We start from the raw sequence: 26,233 nt of genomic DNA, 5'->3' as shown, positions 1-26,233 counted from the left end.
AACTCTCAAATCCCCCAAAAATAAACGAAAAATATATCTATTCAAAAAAGCAGATAAAGAATCGGTTGACGTGTTTTTGAGAGAGTCTCCTTCCTTCCAAGTTAACAATGTAAGAGTACTCCAGATGAGGCTTGAATTCAAAGAAATAGTATCGAAAGCATTGAGAGATATGTACCAAATAAATTAACAAACGACGGAGCTGATCCCTCATAGTACATAAAACAAGTCAGATCATTGTTGCAGAAACGACGAAAAAAGCATGCCAAATTTAAACGAACTTAAAATCTCCAAGATTGGTGATCTTTCACAGGAGCTCGAAATTTAGAGAGATGCTTGTAAAAGTTTCCACAACGAAACATTGTCTCCAAACCTGCAGAAAATCCAAACAGATTCTGCTCGTATGTAAAGTATGCTAGCGGCAAGAGACAATCAATGTCTTCTCTGCGCGATAGCAATAGTAATTCTATCGATGACAGTGCCGCTAAAGGAGAGTTACTAAACACAACCTTCCGAAATTCCTTCACCAACGAAGACGAAGTAAATATTCCAGAATTCGATTCAAGAACAGTAGCCAAAATGAGTAACTTGGAAACAGATATCCTCGGAGTAGTGAATCAGCTTCATTCACTTAATAGAAGCAACTCTACCGGTCCAGTTTGATTACCAGTCAGGTTCTTTCAGAGTATTCTGATGCAGTTGTTGCATACTGAACAATCATATAGAACCCCTCGCGCGACGGAAGATACGCACCCAAAGACTGGAAGGTTGCACAGGTCACACCGATATTCAAGAAAGGCAATAGGAATAATCTACTAAATTACAGGGCCATATCATTAACGTCGATATGCATCAAGATTTTGGAACATATATTGTGTTCGAATATTGTGGATTACCTTGAAGAGAACGGTCTATTGACCCTATTCAATACGGGTTTAGAAAACATCGTTCCTGTGAACCATAACGAACTCTTTACTGACACGAAGTGCTGAGTGCTACCGACAAAGGAGTTAAAACTGCTTCCGTATCTCTGGATTTCCGGGAGGCTTTTGACACCGTACCCCACAAGTGGCTTGTAATGAAATTGCGTGCTTGTGGAATATCATTTCAGTTATGCAACTGGATTCGTGATTTTCTGGCAGAGGCCGCAGTTTGTAATAACTGACAGAAAGTCATCGAGTAAATCAGAAATGATTAGTGGTGTGCCCCAACGTATTGTTACAAGCCCTCCGTTGTTTCTACATCAACGATTTAGGAGATAATCTGAGCAACCGTCTTAGGTTTTTGCAGATTATGTTGTCGTTTATGTCTAGTAAAGTCATTACAAGATTAAAACCAACTGCAAAACGATTTAGATAAGTTATCTTTATGGTGCGAAAATTAGCATTTGACCCTAGGGAATGAAAAGTGTGAGGTCACCCACATGAGTGCTAAAAGGAATTCGTTAAACTTCGGTTACACATTAAATCACTCAAATATAAAGGTCGTAAATTCAACTAAATACATAGGAATTACAGTTAGGAACAACTTAAATTGGAAAGAACACAGAAAATTTTGCTGGGAAAGCGAACCAAAGACTGTGTTTTATTGGCAGAACACTTAGAAGATGCAACAGATCTACTAAGGAGACTGAGTACACTGCCCTCGTCCGTCCTCTTTTGGAGTACTGCTGTGTAATGTGGAATCCTTATCAGATAAGATGAACAGAGTACATCGAGAAAGTTCAGAGAAGGGGAGTACGTTTTGTATTATCGAGTGTCACAGGCATGATACGGGATCAGGGGCGGAAATCATTAAAACAAAGTCGTTTTTCGTTGCGGCGGGATCTTCTCACGAAATTTCAATCACCTACTTTCTTCTCCGACTGCGAATATATTTTGTTCACATCGACCTACATAGGGAGAAACGATCATAATAATAAAATAAGTGAAATCTGATCTCGCACGGGAAGATGCAGGTGTTCATTTTCATCGCGCGCTTTTCGGGAGTGGAATAGCAGAGAATTATTCGATGAACGCTCTGCCAGTCAATGTGATTTGCAGAGTAGCCATGTAGATGAAGACGTAGCTGTAGTTTTCTTAATAGCTTCTGTGTGTACAGTTGTATCTCGCATGTACGGCCTTAAGCAGTTAGAAAAGTGTGCGCAACCTTATCTGTGCAGTGCTACTATTCCTTCTGCCTATCATTCGCTTAGTGTAGCTCTACAATCATTAAAAATAACTGTACATTTAAAAAGACATTAATTTTCTTTTCTTATTGTTAACTTTCTTATGATTCCATATTCCTTACTCTGAATCGTTCATTAAACAACTTTATATCTTGGTTTTAAGATATATACCTAATTATTACAAGGTTAATGCAACAATTTCATAAAAATTCGCCTTATTCCACCCTACACGGTGGGTGGGAAAAACGAGAGTAATGCAAGAGTTTCTTTGGAAAAACGTAAAAAGTTACGTAACATAAAGTTTTAAGTAATTTTCAAGTAAAGTGCCTTAGGGTATACTACAAGGTGATTTTTATATCTCTAAGAAGTGTTTTCTTGTGCTCCTTTATTTTACAGAAATTGTTAAACGTCAAATATCCCATTCTGGCCTGAGTTCCCCTATGTCTCGAACTTCCCCAACACATCCGCCAAATACACTGATGGGTCAATCAATATGACCACGTACAAAATAGCACGTCGGTGCACCTCTCAAACGCAGTACAACAGAGATTCTACATAGCGTCGAGCCGACAGATCCTTGTTATATTTCTGGAAGTGTGTGACATCTGATATTACGAACAAGTCACGCAGTTCCCATGTTTTGTAGTACTTGGGTATTTTCCTGTATTGTGCAGTTTTGTTGAGGTTAATGTAAACGTTGATCTAGGTGCAGAATGTGAAACGGAGGACGAGGGGACTCTGTGATTCACTTTTATTAGGAGACGATAATTAATAGGTTACATGTGATACGCGAGGAAATTGACGCTAATTGAGCAGCAAAAGCCGATGCTGAGCCAGGGAAGGGAGACTCCTTGAGGCCAACAACGTCTGTTTTCACTGGACGCCGGAATTTTCCAGGGGTCACTCGGGGACTATATTTAGTTCTGAACAGAACAGTGGTGCTGGAGAATTTTTCGTACCTGGATAGTGCTACCCCATTTGCTCAGTTATTCTTTATCTTGGAATAAGAACGGGATACAGTACTCCATGCAACCCAGTGTTCTAGGAGTGCTCACAACGAAAAAGATTCTTCTAATTCACAGACGTCATCTGAGTTGAAGAAACTCGTCTGAAGAATGAAGGGAGGGTATCCCAGTTCCATGGATGGGAAATACTCCAGAAAATTGGCCTCTTATTAAGTACCGCAGTGTACAAAATTTCGAAAGAATTATGCTTCTATGATGGAAAATAGGAGCAAATTCCTGCGGAACGTAGTTTAGATGTAGGTAAGGTAAGCCTCCAGGGACATATTTTGTGAAAGAATGATTTGAACTGTAAAGATGGCGAAAATTGCACGTAACTAGAACGAGGCTCTGACCCGTTGGCGGAAAATTTTATTTTTTCGAAGCTATGTTACTAGACTGTTAACTAGTGATGTTTTTAATAAATTGTATCTATAAAGTAAACAAGTGAAGATACGTTTTATATCATCAGTGCTTGTCTCACATCCCTGTTCCTTAAGATACTCAGAAGAGCGATCTCTGCCGTATTTGTAATTAAACTCTGATCTGGTGTTGGAATTGTGGAAACTTGTGCAGAATTCTTGACAAGTGCGAGGAACGAACCTGTGTCGTGGTTGCACGCGATAATGCAATTGGCAACATACACTATGTGATCAAAAGTATCCGGACACCCACATAAACATACGGTTTTCATATTAGGTACATTGTGCTGCCACCTACTGCCAGGTACTCAATATGAGCGACCTCAGTGACCATTAGACATCGTGTGAGAGCAGAAAGGGACGCTCAGTGGAACTCACGGACTTCGAACGTGGTTAGGTGATTAAGGTAACACTTGTGTCATATGTCTGTACGCGGGATTTCCACACTGCTAAAGATCCCTAGGTCCGCTGCTTCCGGTGTGAAAGTGAAGTGGAAACGTGAAGGGACACGTGCAGCACAAAAGCGTACAGGCCGACCTCGTCTGTTGACTGACAGAGAATGGTTGGCTCTGAGCACTATGGGACTTAACATCTGTGGTCATCAGTCCCCTAGAACGTAGAACTACTTAAACCTAACTAACCTAAGGATATCACACACATCCATGCCCGAGGCAGGATTCTAACCCGCGACCGTAGCAGTCGCGCGGTTCCGGACTGCGCGCCTAGAACCGCTAGACCACCGCGGCCGACCGACTGACAGAGACTGCTGACAGTTGAAGAAGGTCGTTATGTGTAATACGCAGACATCTATCCAGACTATCACACAGGAATTCCAAACTGCATCAGGATCCAATGCAAGTATTATGACAGTTAGGCGGGAGGTGAGAAAACTTGGATTTTACGGTCGAGCGGCTGCTCATAAGCCACACATCACGCCGGTAAATTCCAAACGACGCCTTGCTTGTTGTAAGGAGCGCAAACATTGGACTATTGAACAGTGGGAAAACTTTGTGTGGAGTGAAGAATCACGGTACACAATGTGACGATCCGATGGCAGGGTGTGGTATGATGAATGCCCGGTGGACGTCATCTGCCAGCGTGTGTAGTGCCAACAGTAAAATTCGGAGGCGGTGATGTTATGGTGTGGTTGTGTTTTTCATGGAAAGGGCTGCCACCCCTTGTTGTTTTGCGTGGCACTATCACTGCACAGACTTACAATGACGTTTTAAGCACCATCTTGCTTCTGATTGTTGATGAGCCATTCGGGGATGGCGATTGAATCATTCAACACGTTAGAACACCTGTTCACAATGCACGGCCTGTGACGCAGTGATTACACGACAATAACATCCCTGTAACGGACTGGCCTGCACAGAGTCCTGACCTGAATCCTATAGAACACCTTTGGGATGTTTCCAGAATGAGATTTTTACTCTGCAGCGGAGTGTGCGCTGATATGAAACTTTCTGGCAGATTAAAACTGTGTGCCGAACCGAGACTCGAGCTCGGGACCTTTGCCTTTCGCGGGCAAGTGCTCTACCAACTGAGTTACCCAAGCACCACTCACGCTCCGTCCTCATAGCTTTACTTCTGAAAGTACCTCGTTTCCTACCTTCCAAACATTACAGAAGCTCTCCTGCGAACCTGCAGAACTAGCACTCCTGAAAGAAAGGATATTGCGGAGACATGGCAAGTGCTCTACCAGCTGAGCTACCCAAGCACCACTCACGCTCCGTCCTCATAGCTTTACTTCTGCCAGTACCTCGTCTCCTACCTTCCAAACTTTACAGAAGCGCTCCTGCGAACCTGCAGAACTAGCACTCCTGAAAGAAAGGATATTGCACAGACATGGCTTTGCCACAGCCTGGGGGATATTTCCAGAATGAGATTTTCACTCTACAGCGGAGTGTGCGCTGATATGAAACTTCCTGGCAGATTAAAACTGTGTGCCTGACCGAGACTCGAACTCGGGACCTTTGCCTTTCGCGGGCAAGTGCTCTACACCTTTGGGAGGTTTTTGAACGCCGACTTCTTTCCAGGCTTCACCTACCGACATTGATACCTCTCCCCAGCGCAGCACTCCGTGAAGAATGATTGAATGTATACCTGCAAGAGTGGATGCTGTCATCAAGGCTAAGGGTGTGCTAACGCCATATTGAACTCCAGCATTACCAATGAGGGCGCCAAGAACTTGTAGTCATTTTCAGCCCGATGCCCGGATCCCTTTAATCACATAGTGTATGATGTACCGAATGACAGTCATATAGCATCATTGGAGAGGTCGATGATGAATAACCGGCAGGAACGCTTAGTTCTTTGTTACAGCATCATAACAGGTGGTGTCCAACAGAATATTGTATTAAGACTGAGAAGAGCCATACCTCAAGAAAACAATATGAGCAACATGCCTTTACACAGTTTCAAGTTGGAACTGCTAGTTCATAGATCATATACTATTCAATTTACATTATGTAATTCTGATCGCCGATGACAAAAGTTACTAAATATCGCTTTCCCTTCTTTTAGGGTGGTATAATACCAGCCGTACAGACATTAATCTGTAGATGGGCACCCGATCACGAAAGAAGCAAGTTTGCCATTATTTACATCGGTAAGTTCAGAATTTTTATATTCCTTCTTGTACTTTTCTGGCACTGAAATTTTCTTTATACATGGGGGAGACGGGGCAAATTGGCGATGTTAACTGTTTTCATTTTTAATAAATTTATTTATGGATATAGTATTAAGAAACTGATTTCTTATTGTGTTGCATCCGGTTGTATAAATATTTGCCTTAATACCATGACAATTATTTTGCCAATTTTCAGAGCTAATGAAAGGGCAAAAATTACTTTGACCAGGGGGCGCGCTGACAATAGTGATAAACTTTGAACATGTTTTTATACTTTGTGATGTATGAGATAGAAAATTAATGAATTAAACGTAGTTACATGTGAGTGAGGTACTTTGCGTTCTCTGACTTTTCCATTTGTTCACAAATGACCTTTCTTTATGGAACCATTTAAAATGGGAAAACTTCGGAAACGTCGTGTCTTAATGGGAGCAGCAATTGCTGATCCGGTTCCTGATTATTATCTGCTTTGTGTTCAGTAGGAGAGTAATTAGGAGTTTCTGTGTGTTAGCCTGTAGGTTCTGTGGCCTGAGCTGGAGCACTTCAGTTTCGGTTTGGTCTGTAAAAAAAGCCACGATCGGTGATTTTCGCCGCAGCAAAATAATGCTCATTAAACACAAGAGGATCATAAGGTTCTATCTCTCATTTCTTTGAATCCATTAATTGCATTACCGATTGTAGCTGCTCTGAAATAAGTAGTGCTCAGTAGGTGGCTAAGTCGTCAAACTGCCCGAGTCGACTAGCCCCAGTCGACTGTCTTAAAAAGTGTGTGATCTTTGGTATAGGATTAACAAGGATAAGACATAAATAAATATGGAATATGTAACGCTTATTGTCTGTTTCGCCTCCTTTAATAAATAATAACTAAATATCTTACCAGATCCACAAGAGCTTATGCTGAATGTCTTAAGAATCATAATACGTCAAGGAATGAGCACGGCAGTTATCTTACGCACAGTGAACTGGCGATAGCGCTTTCATTGTGCGAGTTCTTAGTGCCTCGCCCTTGTGAAGTGTTAATACGACCCGTGTGGTGGTGCTATCTGGAAGTATGGACTAGGTGAATAGTGATCTTACCCCTATGGTCAACTTGCCCCAGTCTCCCCTACATGTTCTTTTAAAATGAACTGTCGAATAAAAGTCCTATGACTCTGTGAAATGTTAAACTTCATACACTGATATCACCACTGTATCGCTGGTTTTTATCTCGTAACAATAATGCAGATAGCACAGGCTTCATAGCGATAATTTTGTTTGCTTGAAAAAATAAAATTTCTCAGAGCGTAATATAGACAGAAAATATATTATTACACTCACCTTGCCGTGGGACTGCTACGGTCGCAGGTTCGAATCCTGCCTCGGGCATGGATGTGTGTGATGTCCTTAGGTTAGTTAGGTTTAAGTAGTTTTAAGTTCTAGGCGACTGATGACCTAAGATGTTAAGTCCCATAGTGCTCAGAGCCATTTGATTTGAACTTAAACTGGTGCTCGCAACGGCCTGATTGATTAAACTTCAATGCTAATTAACTTGAAAACAACGCAACGCATAAAATTTTTTTTCTGAACAATTATTTCTCAACACAGCCTTCTCTGCAAAACTATTTCTCAACACAGCCTTCTCTGCAAAACCCTTACAACCTTTTCACACTATTTCTGACCACCCTTTATATCGTGCGTCTCTACAATCCGCATAGATGTGCAGGGTGATATAGAAATATATTGACAAACTTCGACGGACTGTAGTCAGTGTCTTAAGGAATGAATTGAAGGTAGGAACCCATGTCCAGAAACGCCATCGATCGACACTACATAGCGGCGAAGTCACTGTGATATGAAAAGAAAAGTTTGAAGAAACAAAAACGGTCAAATTTTTGTGAAACGGTTTGCCTAAATGTAAGAAATGCAGTAGATTTGAATGATGCTCGAAATCATGTACAGGAGCTAAGATGCTCACGCGTTAGTAACGCGAGGAGACCACTGAGTGAAACTGCATCAGCCAAATGTGCCCTAGTAATCTTTAAAGTTCTAATATTTTGTAACCTCCCCACCGTAATTTTAAAAGAAAGAAAATACAGCAATACTTAATAGAAATGGGGGCCGAGTGTAACCTCCCCGCAAAATTTATAATAATTGACAATATTATTTAGGGATGCTAATGGACATTGCTCTATGCGTAACCTGCCCACAATCAAATGTACTGACAATGGCAACAAAAAACGTGAAATTACGCAATCTGACTCAAATATAAATCCTTCAAAATTAAAGTCCATTCAGTGACAAGAAAATTCAATTAAACCGAAACATCGGTCTTTGGCCCTGTGAAAAACAATCAGAATTAAAGTCTTACCTCAGAATAAATGGATGTCACATATCTGCTCTTGTTGTTGCGCACCGCTTGGAGGAACTGCATTGCAAATAATAATATTCTCTTTTTTTGTGATTTTAGTGGAATTTTTCTTCAAAAGAAGTGGAATGAAATGGGAAGTGCAACGAAATCTTGAGTTCAATAAAAAATTAAATTTTTGAGAAAATACTTTTGAAATAAAAAATTATTATTGGGAGACTTGTTGGAGAATAATTACAATAAATAAAATTTTTCATTATCTAATGATTATATTAATTAACAGTATACCTTATTCCTCATCTTGACCATTGTTGCCGACCGCCTACATCACACAACCGCACTGGCCTGCTACTACTGACCGACCGCTCTGCATGACGACTACAGACAGAGTACTGCTCTCAACTAGACAGAGCTACAGACTCGCAACGACTGAACTGACAGACTCGCAACGACAGACTGACTGACTGCTACTCTGCATAGCGACAACTAACTCGCAAAGACTACTACTGACTGAGAACCGCTCGCAACACTCGCGCGGTCAAGCGCATACTCTCTGGTCACAGATGCTACAATGCCTCGCCATCGCTGCTGCGTTACATACGTGTTTCAATTTAAAGTCAAGCACTGAACTTTAAATTCTCAATCGTAAGCAAAAATGATGTAGATGATTACAAGCATCATCCAAAGGCTCGTCGAATGTTTCTCTATGTCTTTTATGTCCTACTTTTAGACAAATCATTTAAAAAAATATCTGACCTCAGTTCCGTTCAGAAAGCATGAATCATGTACCAGTCGGGGGTTATTATTACTTAAGAGTATGGAGATCAAGAGAAAGAAGACAAGTTTCATTTTATGCTGCAATGTGACATTTTTTGACACTTGACCACTAGCAGCAGCTGTCCGTGAAATATTTCAAAAATACTTCAAATCACAAAGTTTTTCTTAATCACTCTGATTACCTTCTACTTCTTCTTCGTCTGCTTTTCCCTGTGCCTTTGTTCCGCATCGGTGCATGGTCGGCACTGTTGTCAAACGGATTCGGGGCATAGTTAGTTTAAGGGGTGGTCAAATGTCTGCCCCCCCCCCCCCCCCCCCCCGTACCTCTCTCCATGACGGAATATGTGTATCCCAGTTGTCTACGTGCAATATTATTCTTGTAAAAGTGGGTGAAAGTTTCTAAATGTTTGCGAAACCTGTAATTGATGCGGGACCTGGTTACCAGCCCGGTATTCACCTAGTGGAATGTGAGAAACAGCCTAAAAGCTTCATCCAGGCTGGCCGACACACACACCCTCTTCGTTAACCCGCCGGGCGGATTCGATCCCGAGTCGGCGCACCTTCCCGTCCGGGAATCAGCACTTCAAAACGCACGACTATCCGAGCGGGTCCATGATTACTTCCAAGCAATTAAATATTTTTTGTTTTTTGCCAAACTTGACCTCACACTGGCCAACTTGAAAGCCCATTTGTCCATTTCCCACTTTTCGTCCGCCCATGAAAATTCGTGCAAAAATCCATCGTGTAATTTCTAGGGACTCTAGTTTTTGTTCTGCTCAAACATTTGACCAGAAAGCCTTCCGTTAGGCCAACCCTTTGGCAACAAACGTGAGTTGACGCTTACGGACTCGTCGCAGCGGAGATGACAGTACTGAGGGCGTTTGGTGCCATCTGAGGCGTCCACGGTCCACGCCTGTCACAACAATACTATATCGTGCGCTAAGCGCAGTGACGGCAGTAGCTGCTGAAGGGGTAGCTCAGGGTGGGGCGTTTGACTGCTTTTACTTCGACGCTCTGTATCTTCGTTGGATGTTACCAGAAATGGGTCTCTACCCTCAGATTGTTCCTCAAGACACCTTGTACATCCCCTCTAACATTGTTACACTATCTATATGTATACTAGCAGACCAAAGTATGGCAGAAAAGTGGCTGTTGGCTCAGTACTGCGACGTAACTTGGCCCAGTGACACTGAGCCATCATTTGTTGGATGAGCTACGATGGAGCGCCTTGTAAGATTGGGATCAGATGGAACTTGGACATAGGTGACTGGATGCTTTGCCGTCGTGTTGTTCACTGACTGCTGTGGCAATATTAGTGTGGTATCGTTCGAGGAACGAGGTCCCTAATTTTTCTATTATGCACAAAAGCGGTTGGACTTGTTTACTTTCTTTAAGCGAGCGCCGTCTGCTGCGTGAATAAACTAAATTACATCAATATTCACTGTCATAGGTAAGTACAGTCTACTTTTATAACTTAGTTTATTTAACTTATAATTCATCATTACTTTACGGAGTTTGCAGCGGTAAAACATTTGTCTACAAAACTTACGTTAGTGTCACATTTTACGAGACGAAAGCGAATTTGCTGTAACAGTTTGTTGGACAGGCATTTGATGCCAGTATCCTAACAGGAGGAGGTACTCACATACGATTTTCGAACTACCTGTACCCAACGTGAGCACATCCGTCTCACCGATTTGCGCTGACACCAGGGATGCATAACTTCTCTGCAACTGATCTCATCATTTGGGACGAGATTTCAGTGATTCCAAAGACGCCCTTAGCGTTTTCGATTAACGTTTAAGGAATATCATGAATAATAATCTCCGTTATGGAGGTAAAATAATTATGTTTGTAACCTCCCTGCACAAAATAATAAAAGTCAATAATAGTGAAATTGTAACCTCCACGCAAGAATATGAAACTCAATGTTAAGTGAAATGTTCTCTTCCCACAAAACTACATAATAAAATGAGCCAAGCGTAACCTGCTAGCAAAATTAAGAATAATAATGGCCCAAATGTAAACTCCCCACAAAATTACGGGATGATGATTGATCATAAACTTCACAATAATATTAATTAAATAATGAAGCATCAACTGAATGTAACATGTGAACAGCAATAATTTAACCTGATAAATCTTACAAGGGCAGCAACGCTGACCTTCAGCCCTGTGAAATAATTAAACCTGAATAGAGAAACCAAAATTCTTACCTCAGTAAAACTGCATCTATATCTGCTCTTATTTTTCGGCACAGCTCCGTGCAATGCTGGCCCATATTTAATTTTGATTCTTGGAGGGAATGCATGGGAAATATTATTTAACTTGAAATGAATCTTTTTGTTTAAAACAGTTACTTTAAAAGAAAATTATTATTGGGACAATTCTTGAACAAATTAATTACAATTAACATATGTTATTAGCTGAGCGCAATGCTGCTTCATTACCTTCGATAACAATATACCTCGTCCTGAATCGTGACCAGAGATGCAAGGAGAGCACGCCGCCGACCCATGTCGACGCCCGCTCAGTACAACCGTCCACTCGCTACTACTACTGCCGACAGAGTGCCACTCGCAACTGACTACTCCCTCTGCCGACTCCACACACACTACTGAACTCTCGCGCGGTCAAGCGCAGACTAGCAACGATAAATAACTCTCTGGTCAGAGATTCTGTCATGCCTCGCCATCGCTGGTAATGAATACATATGAAACGTACGCGTTTCATGTTTGGTGGAGATTTCCATCAAGTACTACCCGTCGTTGGACATGGCAACAGAATTGCCATAGTTGAAACTAAAGTTAAAGAATCACTCCTATTTTCTCACATTAAAACTCATAAGTTAATTTAAAGTATCACGGCAAATTGGGTAGCGGTGACTTAGAAAATCAAACAGATTACTTCAATGAAGCGTTCAAAATTCTTGAACGTTGTTATTGCAATGACGATAGTTTTATTACCACCATATTCAGGGCCAAAGAAACAACGAACAAAATCTTTCGTATTCTATTCAACTGCGTTCTATGTCCAAGAAAATGACGACTGTACAGCAATTAATGAATATGTCATTTCCAATTCGTTGCCAGGAAAGGCAAAGATTTACCTCTGTTCTGATTCTGTCCAATTTAAGGAAATAAATAACATCCAATTGTACCCCAAGCAATTCTTGAACTCTTTAAATTGAACCTAATCAGTTGTTTTTAAAGCTTTAACAGCAGAAAGAAATCCTATCGCTGATCAGGGACTAATTAGTGGTGCAAGATTAGTGGTGCAAGATGTCACTTAGTCGAGTTTATCATCATTGCTAAATTAATTGACTCCGATAAAACTGTGCTCATATCCTGCATTAACCTCACACCTTCTGAACCAACCATGCCTTTCCAAATGATAAGAAAACAATTCCCAATAAAAGGATGCTTCGCTATGACCATTAACAAAGCACGAGGTCAGACGCTTCGAAGAGCGGGATTGATTTGACCAGAACCTGTTCTTTCGCATGGACAATTATACGTGGCTTTTTCACGAGTTTGCGTATTCAGTAATGCTTATGTTTGTGCTAAAGGCACGTGTAGCCAAAAAGTAAACGGTGATCACATTATGACTGTTAAGATTGGTTTTGTACTAAAGTCACATATAGTCAAAAAGTAAACGATGTGCACATCAAGGCTGCTTAGTTTGGTTTAAAAGAAGTTTTTAAAATGATGAAATTTAAAAAAATGAAATTAATCTGAGAAAGACAATATCTGTTTACATATGTTTTACAGTTATCCGTATTGTACATAATGAAATCGATGTTTTACGACGAGAGTACACTGAAGTTACAAGCGACTTGCACATATACAGATGGCCGTACTATAGTGTACACAAGGTACAGAAGGGCAGTGCACTGAGGGGGCTGTGATTTGCACTCAGGTGATTTTCGAAAGGTTTTCGAAGTGATTATGGCCAAACGAGTTGAATTAACAGACGTTGAATGCGGAATGATAGAGACAGACGCATGGGACATTCCATATCGGAAATCGTTTGGGAATCCACTGTTTCAAGAGTGTGCTGAGAACACAAAAGTTCAGGCATAACCTCTCACCATGGAAACGCAGTGGTCGACGGGCTTCGCTTAACGATCGACAGCAGCAGCGTTTGCGTAGCGTTGCCAGTGGTAACAGACAAGGAACACGTGGAATAACGCACAAATCGAGGTGGGACATACGATTAACGTATCCGTGTCTATAGCGCTGCGAAATTGGGCGTTAATGGGTTATGGCAGCTGACGATCGATGCCAGTGCCTTTACTAACATCTCGACATCGCCTGTAGCACCAGTCCTGGGCTCGTGACCGTATCGATTGGATCCTAGACGACTGGAAAGCCGTGGCCTGGTGAGATGAGTCCTGATTTCACTTGGTAAGAGCTGACGGAAGGGTTCGAGAGTGGCGGAGACTCCACGAAGCCATGGAGCCAAGTTATCAACAAGGCGATGTGTACGCTGGTGGTAGCTCCACAATGGTGCAGACTGTGTTTGCATAGAACAGACGGTGTCCTCTGGTCCAGCTGAACAGCTCATTGACTGGAAATAATAATGTTGGGCTACTTGATGTCTTTAGTTCCCAAATATGTCACCGACTCTAATTGTTCGTGACTTGTTTGAAGAACATTGTGGACATTTCGAGCGAACAATCTGGTCATTTACATCGCGCGACACGAAGCCATCGAACATTTATGGGACGTTATCGAAAGGTTAGTTCGTACACAAAACCCTGCACCGGCAACACTTTCGCAATAATGGACTGCTGTAGAAGCAACATGGCTCAGTATCTCTTCAGGGACTTCCAACGACGTGTTGGGACCATACTACGTCGAGTTCCTGCACTTTCCCTGCAAAAAGAGATCCGACATGATATTAGGAAATATCCCATGACTTTTGTCACATCTGTGTAATATTTGCTTTCACTGCTCACAACATAATATCTTTTATTAATAATATTTCCATTTACTTATTTGTCCATAACTGTATTACCTATAGTAATAGACTGCGAGTTATTCGCACAGGAACTAGTGCTCTATACTACAGAAACGGTTAGCTATGCGTTCATGTGAATGTGTTCATATCTGTAAGCACCGCGCGTGCTCGTGTGTGTACGTGTGTGTGTGTGTATGTGTGTGTGTGTGTGTGTGTGTGTGTGTGTGTGTGTGTGCAGAGTCAAAATCTCATTTAGGTACAAATCCTGTATAATAATTTGTTTACCTATTCACTGTTTCCACAGATGTCTTCATCATCCACTGAACACAAATGACACCGTGACACTAATTCGGTTGCAGGTATGTTCGTTGGGCCGTTGGTGTCGATGGCTTCGACAGGCGCCATGTGTGAGACGGCGGCGGGGTGGCCTCTGGCCTTCTATGTGATCGGCGGCGCCGGTGTGCTGTGGTGCCTGCCATGGTTCCTGATGATTACCGACACGCCAGCGAAACACCCACGCATAGACCCAACAGAGCGTCGCTACATCGAGGCTACTATCAAGTCGAGTGCCAAGGTAACGCTTCACAGCTCAGACAAATTTCTCCCGTCCAGACTGAATTGGTAGCTCTCACCAGAGTGTCAACTGAAATGTTTCATCAAAGAATAAAACTGTTCCCCTAATCGATGTCAGTTAGTTAGTTACATGTTTCCGTTTATCGAAATGATGTCGAATGAGTCAGTTTACAGGATATGTATACCTGACTAATGTAAACATACAGTAAATGTCCCACTTATGCAACTACGCTTAAAAATAGTTTTTTTAACAGGCTACCAGTTTTAAAATAAAAATTCGTTAGTGGAATACAGGGCGTTGTCCAGAAGACTTTACTTTAGGTTGGACTGAAATAATGTGTAATAAAGGTCATTTTTCCTCTAATATTGTAAGTATGCACATTACTATTCTTCTCAAATTGTGATGGATTATATAAGAAGAATTTCGTTAACGAATATACGTATTGTTATGAAGTACCTCCTCGAAGAGTTACCTACAAGATAGCAGCGGGTAAACACCAGAAATTATTCTTCCTGCTCGTTTTCCTGTTACATTACCATAAGGCTCAGCTGACAAGAGTAAACCAGGTGTTTGATTCCAGAACAGGAATACAATTTTTCAAACTCTGAGGAAACATAATTGCAATGTACTTATCGCTCTAGCACGAAAGATTTGTTCTGTAGCTTACGGCACAGCAATGTTCTACTCTGTCGAGGATTATTCCCACCAAGTGTGATGCAGAACTTCTAAGACGTATTGAAACCTCAAATTTTGAATGGAGTCGTGAAGTATGACTACATACTTCAGTCAACCATCTCTCATTAAAGACGAAAGTCCTGGTTCTAGTTCCGGCGTAATACCCATACTGTTGTATTTTACTTTCCATGCAGTTTACAGTAGATTACACTACATGGATCAGGTTAGGTGGCTAATCAAATATGTGATCAAATTTTTGGACATATCGAGTCTTACTACGACTACGATTACCATTAAACCTACAGAATTTGGTTAGGCGTGTCGGAGTTTTATATAAACTGATAATCCTCCATTTCAGATTACAATCGGTTGTGTAATAAATACTGTTTCCTCTGAACGGCTGAGCGATACAATGATGATATTAAAAAAAAAAAAAAAAAAACAGAATTAAAATTATTAGACTCTGCATCTGATTGAACACTGTGTTTCCTAAGTCCTTCGTATTTTTGAACATGTAATGGTACCCAACGAGGAAAGTGACGTACCCTGTGGGGTACAATGCATTTCAGGTGATTTCCTATGAGAACCACAAATAAGTTATTTCTGAGTTGTTGATAAAATCACGCAAAATGCGACCCAGACTCTATTTTTTCTCTTGTTATCAGTGTATACAAAGCTCTGAGGAGAAATACACATAATAATACAGATTAACATATGCCCCAAATATCACGCTCAACATATTAAGCTCAATCTATATAAATAAAAACGTAAGGGTTCGTTTGTTCAGAATCATATATATCCGAAAGTTCTTCACCGAATGCTTTGAAATTTTGACACAATGTTACATTCGGATAAGCGCGAGTTTTTAAATATCTATTTTTTAAATATATGCAATATATTAATAAATATATAACGTATAAAAGGCAAACGCATTTACCATAATATTAAAAAGTTCTTCACAGATTTATTTCAAACTTTACACAATACTCTAATGAAGATTGGGACGGACGAAGGCTATCATCGAAAGAAGAAAAATAAGTCCAATAAACATGAGTCCAAAAATGTATACTTTCTGAGATCAGTAAAAAAGGACCTGGAAATACATAAGTTCTGTGATAAACACATGTTCACAGGTGGTATTCAAACTGGTGTCCAATCATGACAATGCACCGCTCTTCCCTCCGGCATAAAGAATGATGCACCCTTTGAAGTATACCCGGTTGTGTGCTTGCTGTCACGCATTGAAGATGCGACCCTGTAGTGTACGCACATCGTTGACTGGCGTGACGTGCGCCAATTACTTGAAGTATCCCCATAACCAAAAGTCAAGGGGATTGTCCATACGTTGATTGAGAATCGGTGTTGATGACCTCTTTCCTGAATTGCATGGGGATCTACATGTGCCCACACATGCTGGTTATGGAAATTCACAAAACCCTCTCATATGAACCATGCCTCATCGGTAAATAAAATCTTGTATATGAACAGTGGATCTACGACACACTACTGCAACAGCCATTGACAGAACCGCCGTCTGCCTTGATGATCCTGTAGCCTCAGGGCTGAACTCGCTTTAGATAATACGGATACAGCAACTGTTCGTGAAGTACCCCCCAGATAAAAGAGACAGACCTTCTGCTGCTGTCAACCGTCGTTACTGGTCCCAGGGATTTCTTTCACCAAACGTAGCACACACTCCTCCACGCCAGACGTGCAGACTGTGCGAGGCCTTCCACTGCGAGTCTTCCGAGATGCAAGGGTACCTGTGTCCCTCAGATGCTGGAAAAGTCTGCCGGACAGCTCATCAGAGGGCACTCATTGCTTTGGATATAGAGGGGGCCGGCTTGCAGGCTACGTCCATTTGCTAAACAATAGCAATATATAATATCCCCCATTTGACTTGTCGAGTAGTAGTCTTCCAGTGCTGACAAATGGTGGAAGAGAGGAAATGTAAATATACCACACCATTTGTACGTTCAAACAGGGCAATAACAGTTAACATGTAAGTTACTCCATGTTTGGAAAGAGATAAAACAGCGCGTATCCAGTGCTGACAGTACTGTACAATAAAGCACATAAACATGACGAAAACTTACGTAGCCTACAACACGATCCGAACCACACACTTGTCTGCAGACCACCTGATGGTAGGTCGAGTGCTGTAACACATCATAATACCCTGCCGACACATTTGAGAGAGCGCCAATGCAACATTGTGCTAATATCCTTGGCCGGCCGCTACGGTCGCAGGTTCGAATCCTGCCTCCGGCATGGATGTGTGTGATGTCCTTAGGTTAGTTAAGTTTAAGTAGTTCTAAGTTATAGGGGACTGATGACCTCAGATGTTGAGTCCCATAGTGCTCAGAGCCATTTGAACCATTTTTTTGCTAATATCCGCAACCAAGCGTCTCGCAGCCCTTCCTATAAACACATGTTTACCTCGTAAAGTATGCGTTCCCGGACCCATGTTTATGAGACTTATTTTTCTCGTTTCGATGAGTACTGCCGCTCTCTCTGAGCACTATGGGACTTAACATCTATGGTCATCAGTCCCCTATAACTTAGAACTACTTAAACCTACCTAACCTAAGGACATCACACTTCACCCAGTCATCACGAGGCAGAGAAAATCCCTGACCCCGCTGGGAATCGAACCCGGGTACCCGGGCGTGGGAAGCGAGAACGCTACCGCACGACCACGAGCTGCGGACTAGTACTGCCGCCTCTGAAAATATTCGATACTTCTTTCTTTAGCAACCTGCATATGTAATATATGGGGTATTTTCGTAAGAGCGCGCAAAAATGTAACAGGGCTTGGAGAATGCTCCACTGAGCATTTGAGGTAGGGAAGCTAACTTAAGGAAATATGGAAGTAAACTTGTCTAATGCTTTGTCTAGCATTACTGTTTTCCAGCTTACTTATGATTAATATGCGTAGAAGTTTACACGTACTGTGCTGTTTATTTACATGTACGTTGTTTATTTCCTGCAAGGAAACACGGAGAACGAGCCTGATTGCCAGGCAGATATGATGCAGGTTTTGTTTACTTTACTTGTCGATATGGTGGCTGTGTTGTATCGTATTTACATTGTCTCATGATAGACCATGCTATGAATCAACGGCAGACCCATTCATTACTCAGTGTTATTCAGAGACATGCAGTACAGTACGATGGAGCAGTATTTCTTGGTCGCTGGATTGGAATGAGAGGTTCTATTCAATGACTTGCGAGGTCACCTAACCTGAATCCTCTTAATTTTTTCCGAAGAGACCCCAGTGGATACGGAGATGGAATTGATTGCCAGAATTATAGCTCCTGTGGTGCGATTCGAAATACACCAGGGAATATTGTTCTCAGATGTCATACTTGCATTGAGGTTGATGGCCGTCAGTTTCAGCGCATTTTGTAAGATTCCGTACAAAACATACTTTCATTGTGTCAAGGATGATATTTTCAGTTAATAAACGTAAATAAGAAAGTACGCAGTGATGTGATTTTACGAGGTGCATTCAGGTTCTAAGGCCTCCGATTTTTTTTCTAACTAACTACTCACCCGAAATCAATGAAACTGGCGTTACTTCTCGACGTAATCGCCCTGCAGACGTACACATTTTTCACAGCGCTGACGCCATGATTCTATGGCAGCGGCGAAGGCTTCTTTAGGAGTCTGTTTTGACCACTGGAAAATCGCTGAGGCAATAGCAGCACGGCTGGTGAATGTGCGGCCACGGAGAGTGTCTTTCGTTGTTGGAAAAAGCCAAAAGTCACTAGGAGCCAGGTCAGGTGAGTACGCAGCATGAAGAATCACTTCAAAGTTGTTATCACGAAGAAACTGTTGCGTAACGTTAGCTCGATGTGCGGGTGCGTTATCTTGGTGAAACAGCACACGCGCAGCCCTTCCCGGACGTTTTTGTTGCAGTGCAGGAAAGAACTTGTTCTTCAAAACATTTTCGTAGGATGCACCTGTTACCGTAGTGCCCTTTGGAACGCAATGGGTAAGGATTACGCCCTCGCTGTCCCAGAACATGGACACCATCATTTTTTCAGCACTGACGGTTACCCGAAATTTTTTTGGTGGCGGTGAATCTGTGTGCTTCCATTGAGCTGACTGGCGCTTTGTTTCTGGATTGAAAAATGGCATCCACGTCTCATCCATTGTCACAACCGACGAAAAGAAAGTCCCATTCATGCTGTCGTTGCGCGTCAACATTGCTTGGCAACATGCCACACGGGCAGCCGTGTGGTCGTCCATCAGCATTCGTGGCACCCACCTGGATGACACTTTTCGCATTTTCAGGTCGTCATGGAGGATTGTGTGCACAGAACCCACAGAAATGCCAACTCTGGAGGTGATCTGTTCAACAGTCATTCGGCGATCCCCCAAAACAATTCTCTCCACTTTCTCGATCATGTCGTGAGACCGGCTTGTGCGAGCCCGAGGTTGTTGCGGCTTGTTGTCACACGATGTTCTGCCTTCATTAAACTGTCGCACCCATGAACGCACTTTCGACACATCCATAACTGCATCACCACATGTCTCCTTCAAATGTCGATGAATTTCAATTGGTTTCACACCATGCAAATTCAGAAAACGAATGATTGCACGCTGTTCAAGTAAGGAAAACGTCGCCATTTTAAGTATTTAAAACCGTTCTCATTCTCGCCGCTGGTTGTAAAATTCCATCTGCCGTACGGTGCTGCCATCTCTGGGACGTATTGACAATGAACGCGGCCTCATTTCAAAACAATACGCATGTTTCTATATCTTTCCAGTCCAGAGAAAAAAAATCGGAGGCCTTAGAACTTGAATGCACCTCTTATTCTTATTATCTCTTTAAGCTGGCTCACCGACCCAGCATCCTCTATGTCCTGTTAAATTTTTGTACGTTTTTACGGAACAATAATCAAGGCTCAAGGTCAGAGAATGGGGTGGAAGAGGAGATGGACAAAGGTGTGGGAGGAAATGGGCACAGAAAGCGGAAAGAGGAGATGGACAGAGAGACAGCAGGAGGAGATGCAGAGTGGGGGCAGGAGATGATGGAGAGAGAGAGAGAGGAGGCGGGAGGAGATGGAGAAGATTGTCAGAGATAGGAGGAGGACGTAATAGACAGAGAGGGGGGAAGGAAGAAGAGGAGATAGACAAAGAAAGGAGGAGAAAGAGATGGACAGAGACAGGGGGAGAAGGAGATTAGGATATATGTATATACAATCCCATTCATATTTATTTTCCATTTAAACAGACTGAGTCACAGCAACACATGATCGTGAACAGTAAATGATAGTAACACAGCAGTTTGTAAGAAAAGCATTTGTTTTTTATCCAGAGTAGTCAGAAGTAAAAGAATGTACTTACAAGCATATACGCATGATAGGATTAATAATAGCCGTAGGGCATGAAAGGGAGGCAACAGTAGAGATTGGGATGAGACAGGATGAAGCCTGTTAAGTCTAAATGTAAACAATAATGGAAAATAAAGAGAAATTAGAAAAGAAGGTAAAATTCAGAGAATAGAAATAAAATCTCTTAGGTTCGCTGAAACGTCAAAGGACTTGGAAGGTCAATTGAAGAAGGTCTTCAAAAGAGTAAGAAAAGAGTTTAAATAAATGTAAAAGAGGGGTAATGGAATCTACTTGAATATGGTCTGCTGTTTTTGATGGAGCTAGAGCAGGAAAGTCAAAAGTGGCGGAGTTTTGATATTAGGGCAGGAGAACGGCTGACCACGGCAGAGGAAAAGAGGATATGGAAATGGAAATGCCGTGTGGCTAGGGCCTCCTGTCGGGTAGACCGTTCGCCTGGTGCAAGTCTTTCGAGTTGACGCCACTTCGGCGACTTGTGTGTCGATGGGGATGAAATGATGATGATAAGGACAACACAACACTCAGTCCCTGAGCGGAGAAAATCTCCGATCCAGCCGGGAATCGAACCCGGGCCGTTAGGTTGTAACCTCCCCACCGTAATTTTTAAATGTAAGGACAATACTTAATAGAAATGGGAGCCAAATGTAACCTCCCTGCAATTAAATTTAACGACAATAAAAGTGAGAATCGCAATCTGACTCAAGTATAAGTTCTTCATAAAAATTAAAGTCCATTCAGTGATAAAAAAATCTCAGTGATAATAATGATTCAATTAAACCGAAATATCGGTCTTTGGCCCTGTGCAAAAAATCAAAATTAAAATTCTTACCTCATTACAACACCTAATCAAATTTCTGCTCTTGTTCTTGCACACCGCTTGGAGGAACTGCATTGCAAATAATAATATTCCCTTTTTTTTTTTTTTTGTTTTGTTATCTAATTGAAAACTAAAACTTTTGTTTAAGGGAAGTGGAACGAAATAGTTACTTCAATCAAATGAAAATTTTATGTAAAATTGCTTTTGAAATCAAAGTTATTATTGGGGGCACTTGTTGAAAATTAGTTACAATAGTTAAACTTTACATTATCCGATGATTATCTTAATTAACAGTATACCTCATTCAGCATCTTGACCAGTGTTGTCGCCAGACCACATCACGCAATCCCACTGGACTGCTACCACTGATCGACCGCTCTGCATGACGACTACTGGCGTACTGCCCGCCACTGAACAGAGCTACTGCTCGCGACGACTACTGACAGAGTACTCTACCCAACTAGACAGAGCTACAGACTCGCAACGACTAAACGACAGACTGAGAACCGCTCGCAACACTCGCGCGGTCAAGCGCATACTCTCTGGTGACAGATGCTACAATGCCTCGCCATCGCTGCTATGTTACATACGTGTTTCATAACCCTCCACTGGGGGGGGCAAAAATTTGGCAGCGATGGTGAGTCATTTGGACTTGCCAAGCGCGGCAAAATTTTTCTTTAATTAACAAAATTCTACAACTTACAGAATATTTAAATGTTGTGCACACGCACTAAGTACAAAATATATCAGACAAAGACAAAATGTGAGTACAAAACATAGTAGCAAATCAGAAAAATGTATATACAAATTATTTGACAGATAACAAAGTGCACAGGCACTGAAAAAAAATTCTTTAGCATATTCATAACAAATAAACAGACTGGCAAAATATTATGGTGACAAGTGACATGAGTGCACATGCACTGCAGTTGAGAACATATCAGTAATTGATGAAATGTATGTACAATTAGTAACAAATGACATAAGTGTATTCGCATTAAAGTATTGAATATACAGAATAGTAGAAATCATATTGAAAAATGAGAAAAGTGTACAGGGACTGAAGTTCAGTCGAAAACATATTAACACCTAACAGAAGTGCACATGCACTGTAGTTCAGAAAATAAAATGTATATACAATATAAAAGACAAAAGTGCACATATACTGTACTTCAGAACAAATCAAAAAAATGTCTTTAGCATTTTGGCAATAAATAAACATAATAGCAAAAAATATCATGTCGACCAGTGACATAAGTGTACTCGCACTGGAGTTTAGTGAATCGAAAAAAAAAATGTATAACCCATGAACATAAATAATGTTAGCAAAAAATGATTTTCACTATGTGACAAGAATTAGGATAGGAAAGGGAAGGATTGCATCATGGTTGTAGCACTTTAGATTGCACACAGCTGTTCTGAAAGTCCATATCTTTCCACAGAAGTACAACACCAAGTGACACAACTTGAAGTTCTTTTCCCCTCAGAATTTATCAGCGTAGCCAAGACACTGAACTGTCGTAGTAATATTCCATTTTTTTTTTTTTTGCAGTATATTAGGTACACCAAACAGTGGGACCATAATAACGTCTTCATCGCTCACGGTGGTGGACAGCATGTCGTGTCAACACCACGCTCTTACAAGGCACACCAACGTAGAATTAGTGCAAAACCAAAGATAGTGCTCCATGATCACTAGGATAAACAGGACAAATGGACATCGCAGTAATTCAGGGTAGTTAGCTCATGAGGTGAAGGACATTAAGTCACATAATATTGTCAATTACAGTAGTAGTTTGCGGCATTCATAGCCCAGTTATTGAACATTTCTGTACCATGTATGTAGTATTACAGAAAAATGTTCATTAATTGTTTTACATAGAATCAGTAATCTTCTTTTCCTAGTTACAAAGCATTATTAAATAATCGCATTCTTTTCCAGTTACAAAGCATAGCATAGTTAATTAATCATTTGTCATTCCAATATTGTATTAATCATTAACCTTCTCCTAATTACAAAGCATCATGAAACAATCGCATTCTTTTCCAGTTACAAAGTATGGCATAGTTAATTAATCATTTGTCATTTCAATAGTAATAATCATTAGTTTTTTCCTAATTACAAAGCATTATTAAACAGTCACATTCATTTCCAATTATAAAGCATAGTTAATTAATCATTTGTCATTTCAATATAGTATTAATCATTAACCTTCTCCTAATTACAAAGCATCATGAAACAATCGCATTCTTTTCCAGTTACAAAGTATGGTATAGTTAATTAATCATTTGTCATTTCAATAGTAATAATCATTAGCTTTTTCCTAATCACAAAGCATTATGAAACAATAGCATAGTTAATTAATTATGTGTCATTCCAATCTAGTAAGAATTATTAGCCTTCTTCTGATTACAAAGCATTATTAAACAGTCACATTCATTTCCAATTACAAAGTATGAACATTGAAAACAAGAGCTAATTAATGGCATAATTAATAACAATTCATTAAGTGACACTAATTATTGGCACTCAGTGGCCATCAGGTATCGAATAGTATAAAGCATTGTTCCTCAATCATTATTATTCAGATCATTACGAAGTCATTATTAAAAATCAGTTAATTATAGTCATAGCATTAATAATCATGGGGATTATAAGTAGTCTCATTACAATAACAGTGGCAATTACTAGCCAGTTACTAAGCATTATTTTATATATATGTGTATTTTTGTTGTCTCATTAACAAGTCATTACTCAAGTGACATACTATTCAGAGCTAATCAGTATTATTCAGAATTTTCTCAAACTGGTATCACTATTTGGGACTGTTAATACACTTTTTTTTTTTTTTTGTTAGCAATGCATTGCGTTGGGATCGATAATTAATTGTTGAGGCATAACACTTTTTGCTTTTGACCTATTGCTGCAAATGAGGATAGGTAACGTCATTCGTCATGAGTCAGCTGTAGCAAGGTTATGTAACAAGGCAGTATATGTGATTACATTTATAAATGGTAAACACAAATGGGTAAAAAAAAATAAAAATGCAAGTACTAGAACAGGTATAATAAGTAACAGTTTTAGTAAGTATCGTGACAAGCATCTCCTGGAAAAAATACAAAATGGATTATTGACCTGAAAGAAGAAACGCACACTATGCTGAAAAGTAGTGAACTTCGAATTAACAAGTAGTGAAATGTGTATAAAATGTGTTCCATAGCTGTCCTTTCCAAAACTTTCCGTCATCCTACTATGCAATATAACACCTGCTGTCAAAACAAACTGCAACAAATACTTAAATAACTACATAGCATCAATATAAAACTCCAACATTATCCTCATCTGTAAAGAAAAAACTTCATTATCAATCACTTCATTATCCATATTATCATAACTTCGCTATTATCATCACCTGTAAATAAAAACTTCATTATTCATAATACCATATCCTTCATCATTATTCATCAGTATTCATTATCATCTGCAAAAAAATCACTTCATTACTCATTATACAACTATTTATTCCTTATCTCTAGCATATTTCATCACTAAAACTAAGATGTGTAGTTCAGTCTGACAGCCTGCATCAATCACCTTGTATTCTGAAAGAAAAAATTAGCTAAGGCTGCTATTCTATGATGAGTATAGTATATTCTTGTTAATGCTTGTTAATCCTGATCCATTTACTCTTCCTCATAAAGTTATTGCATCTTCTTTCGTTTATTCCGTAGGTGAAATTCCCATTTCTGTTGAATTTATTTCTTACACGCACCATTTCTTACTGAAATTGATGAACAGAGATTAATGTCTTGCATTTAAATCATATACCCACTAAATAATGACTGGTTTATGGTAACATAATTAACCATACAGCATAACATGACAGAAAACGTAATATGTCAAAGGCATTGACAGTGTTCAGAGGCAAAATGTACAGATAATATCACAATGCAGCAGCAAAAATGTAAAACAGTCACGATGTTGAGATGTCATAAGGCAAAAAATGTCAAAGTCAACAGGTGTGTTATATCTTAACTATTTCACAGTGCATACAAACAAAACTGGAGTACAATCATATACACAAAAAAAGTGGAAAATGTGCACGGTCTGATGTGTAACGACAAGAAAAGCGACCTGCTAACCTTACCTTGCCGGGCACTTGCCAAAAAAAATGCGATAATCATCAGTAATTAGTCAAGTGAAATAATTGCATTAATAAATGACATCATAGTGTGTTGAATCATAAAGTGTCTTCATTCAATAAACGGTTTAATGTTTGAGATATGGTGGTTGCCTTTCGATTTTCTAGTTCTCAAAGTTTCGACGTGTACAACATTGGGGTGAGGGATGCTGCGAATCCGATATGGACCTGCGTATAGAAGTTCAAATTTACTGCACTTACCTTTTAATTTACTGGATAAATAATGTGTACGTACTAATATTTTCTGTCCAACGTGAAAGTCTCGGCGTCTACAAACCTGTTTTTGCCGTCTTCTCCGGCGCT

General features: G+C 40.5%; 1 protein-coding gene across 1 annotated transcript in view; it reads left to right on the top strand.

Annotated features, from left to right (window-relative positions):
- Window positions 1–26,233, top strand: part of LOC126473712 (sialin-like) — a 135,728-nt gene that overhangs the window by 59,134 nt on the left and 50,361 nt on the right. Inside the window, exons 4-5 of the mRNA XM_050100956.1 lie at window positions 6,114–6,198; window positions 14,662–14,876. Coding sequence (XP_049956913.1) covers window positions 6,114–6,198; window positions 14,662–14,876 — 300 coding nt within the window. The remainder of the gene's footprint in view (window positions 1–6,113; window positions 6,199–14,661; window positions 14,877–26,233) is intronic.

This window comes from Schistocerca serialis, chromosome 4 (assembly GCF_023864345.2).
Source record: "Schistocerca serialis cubense isolate TAMUIC-IGC-003099 chromosome 4, iqSchSeri2.2, whole genome shotgun sequence".
Taxonomy (NCBI): Eukaryota; Metazoa; Arthropoda; class Insecta; order Orthoptera; family Acrididae; genus Schistocerca; species Schistocerca serialis.
The sequence above is the reverse complement of the archived record's forward strand: the minus strand, read 5'-3'. Positions and strand labels throughout refer to the sequence as shown.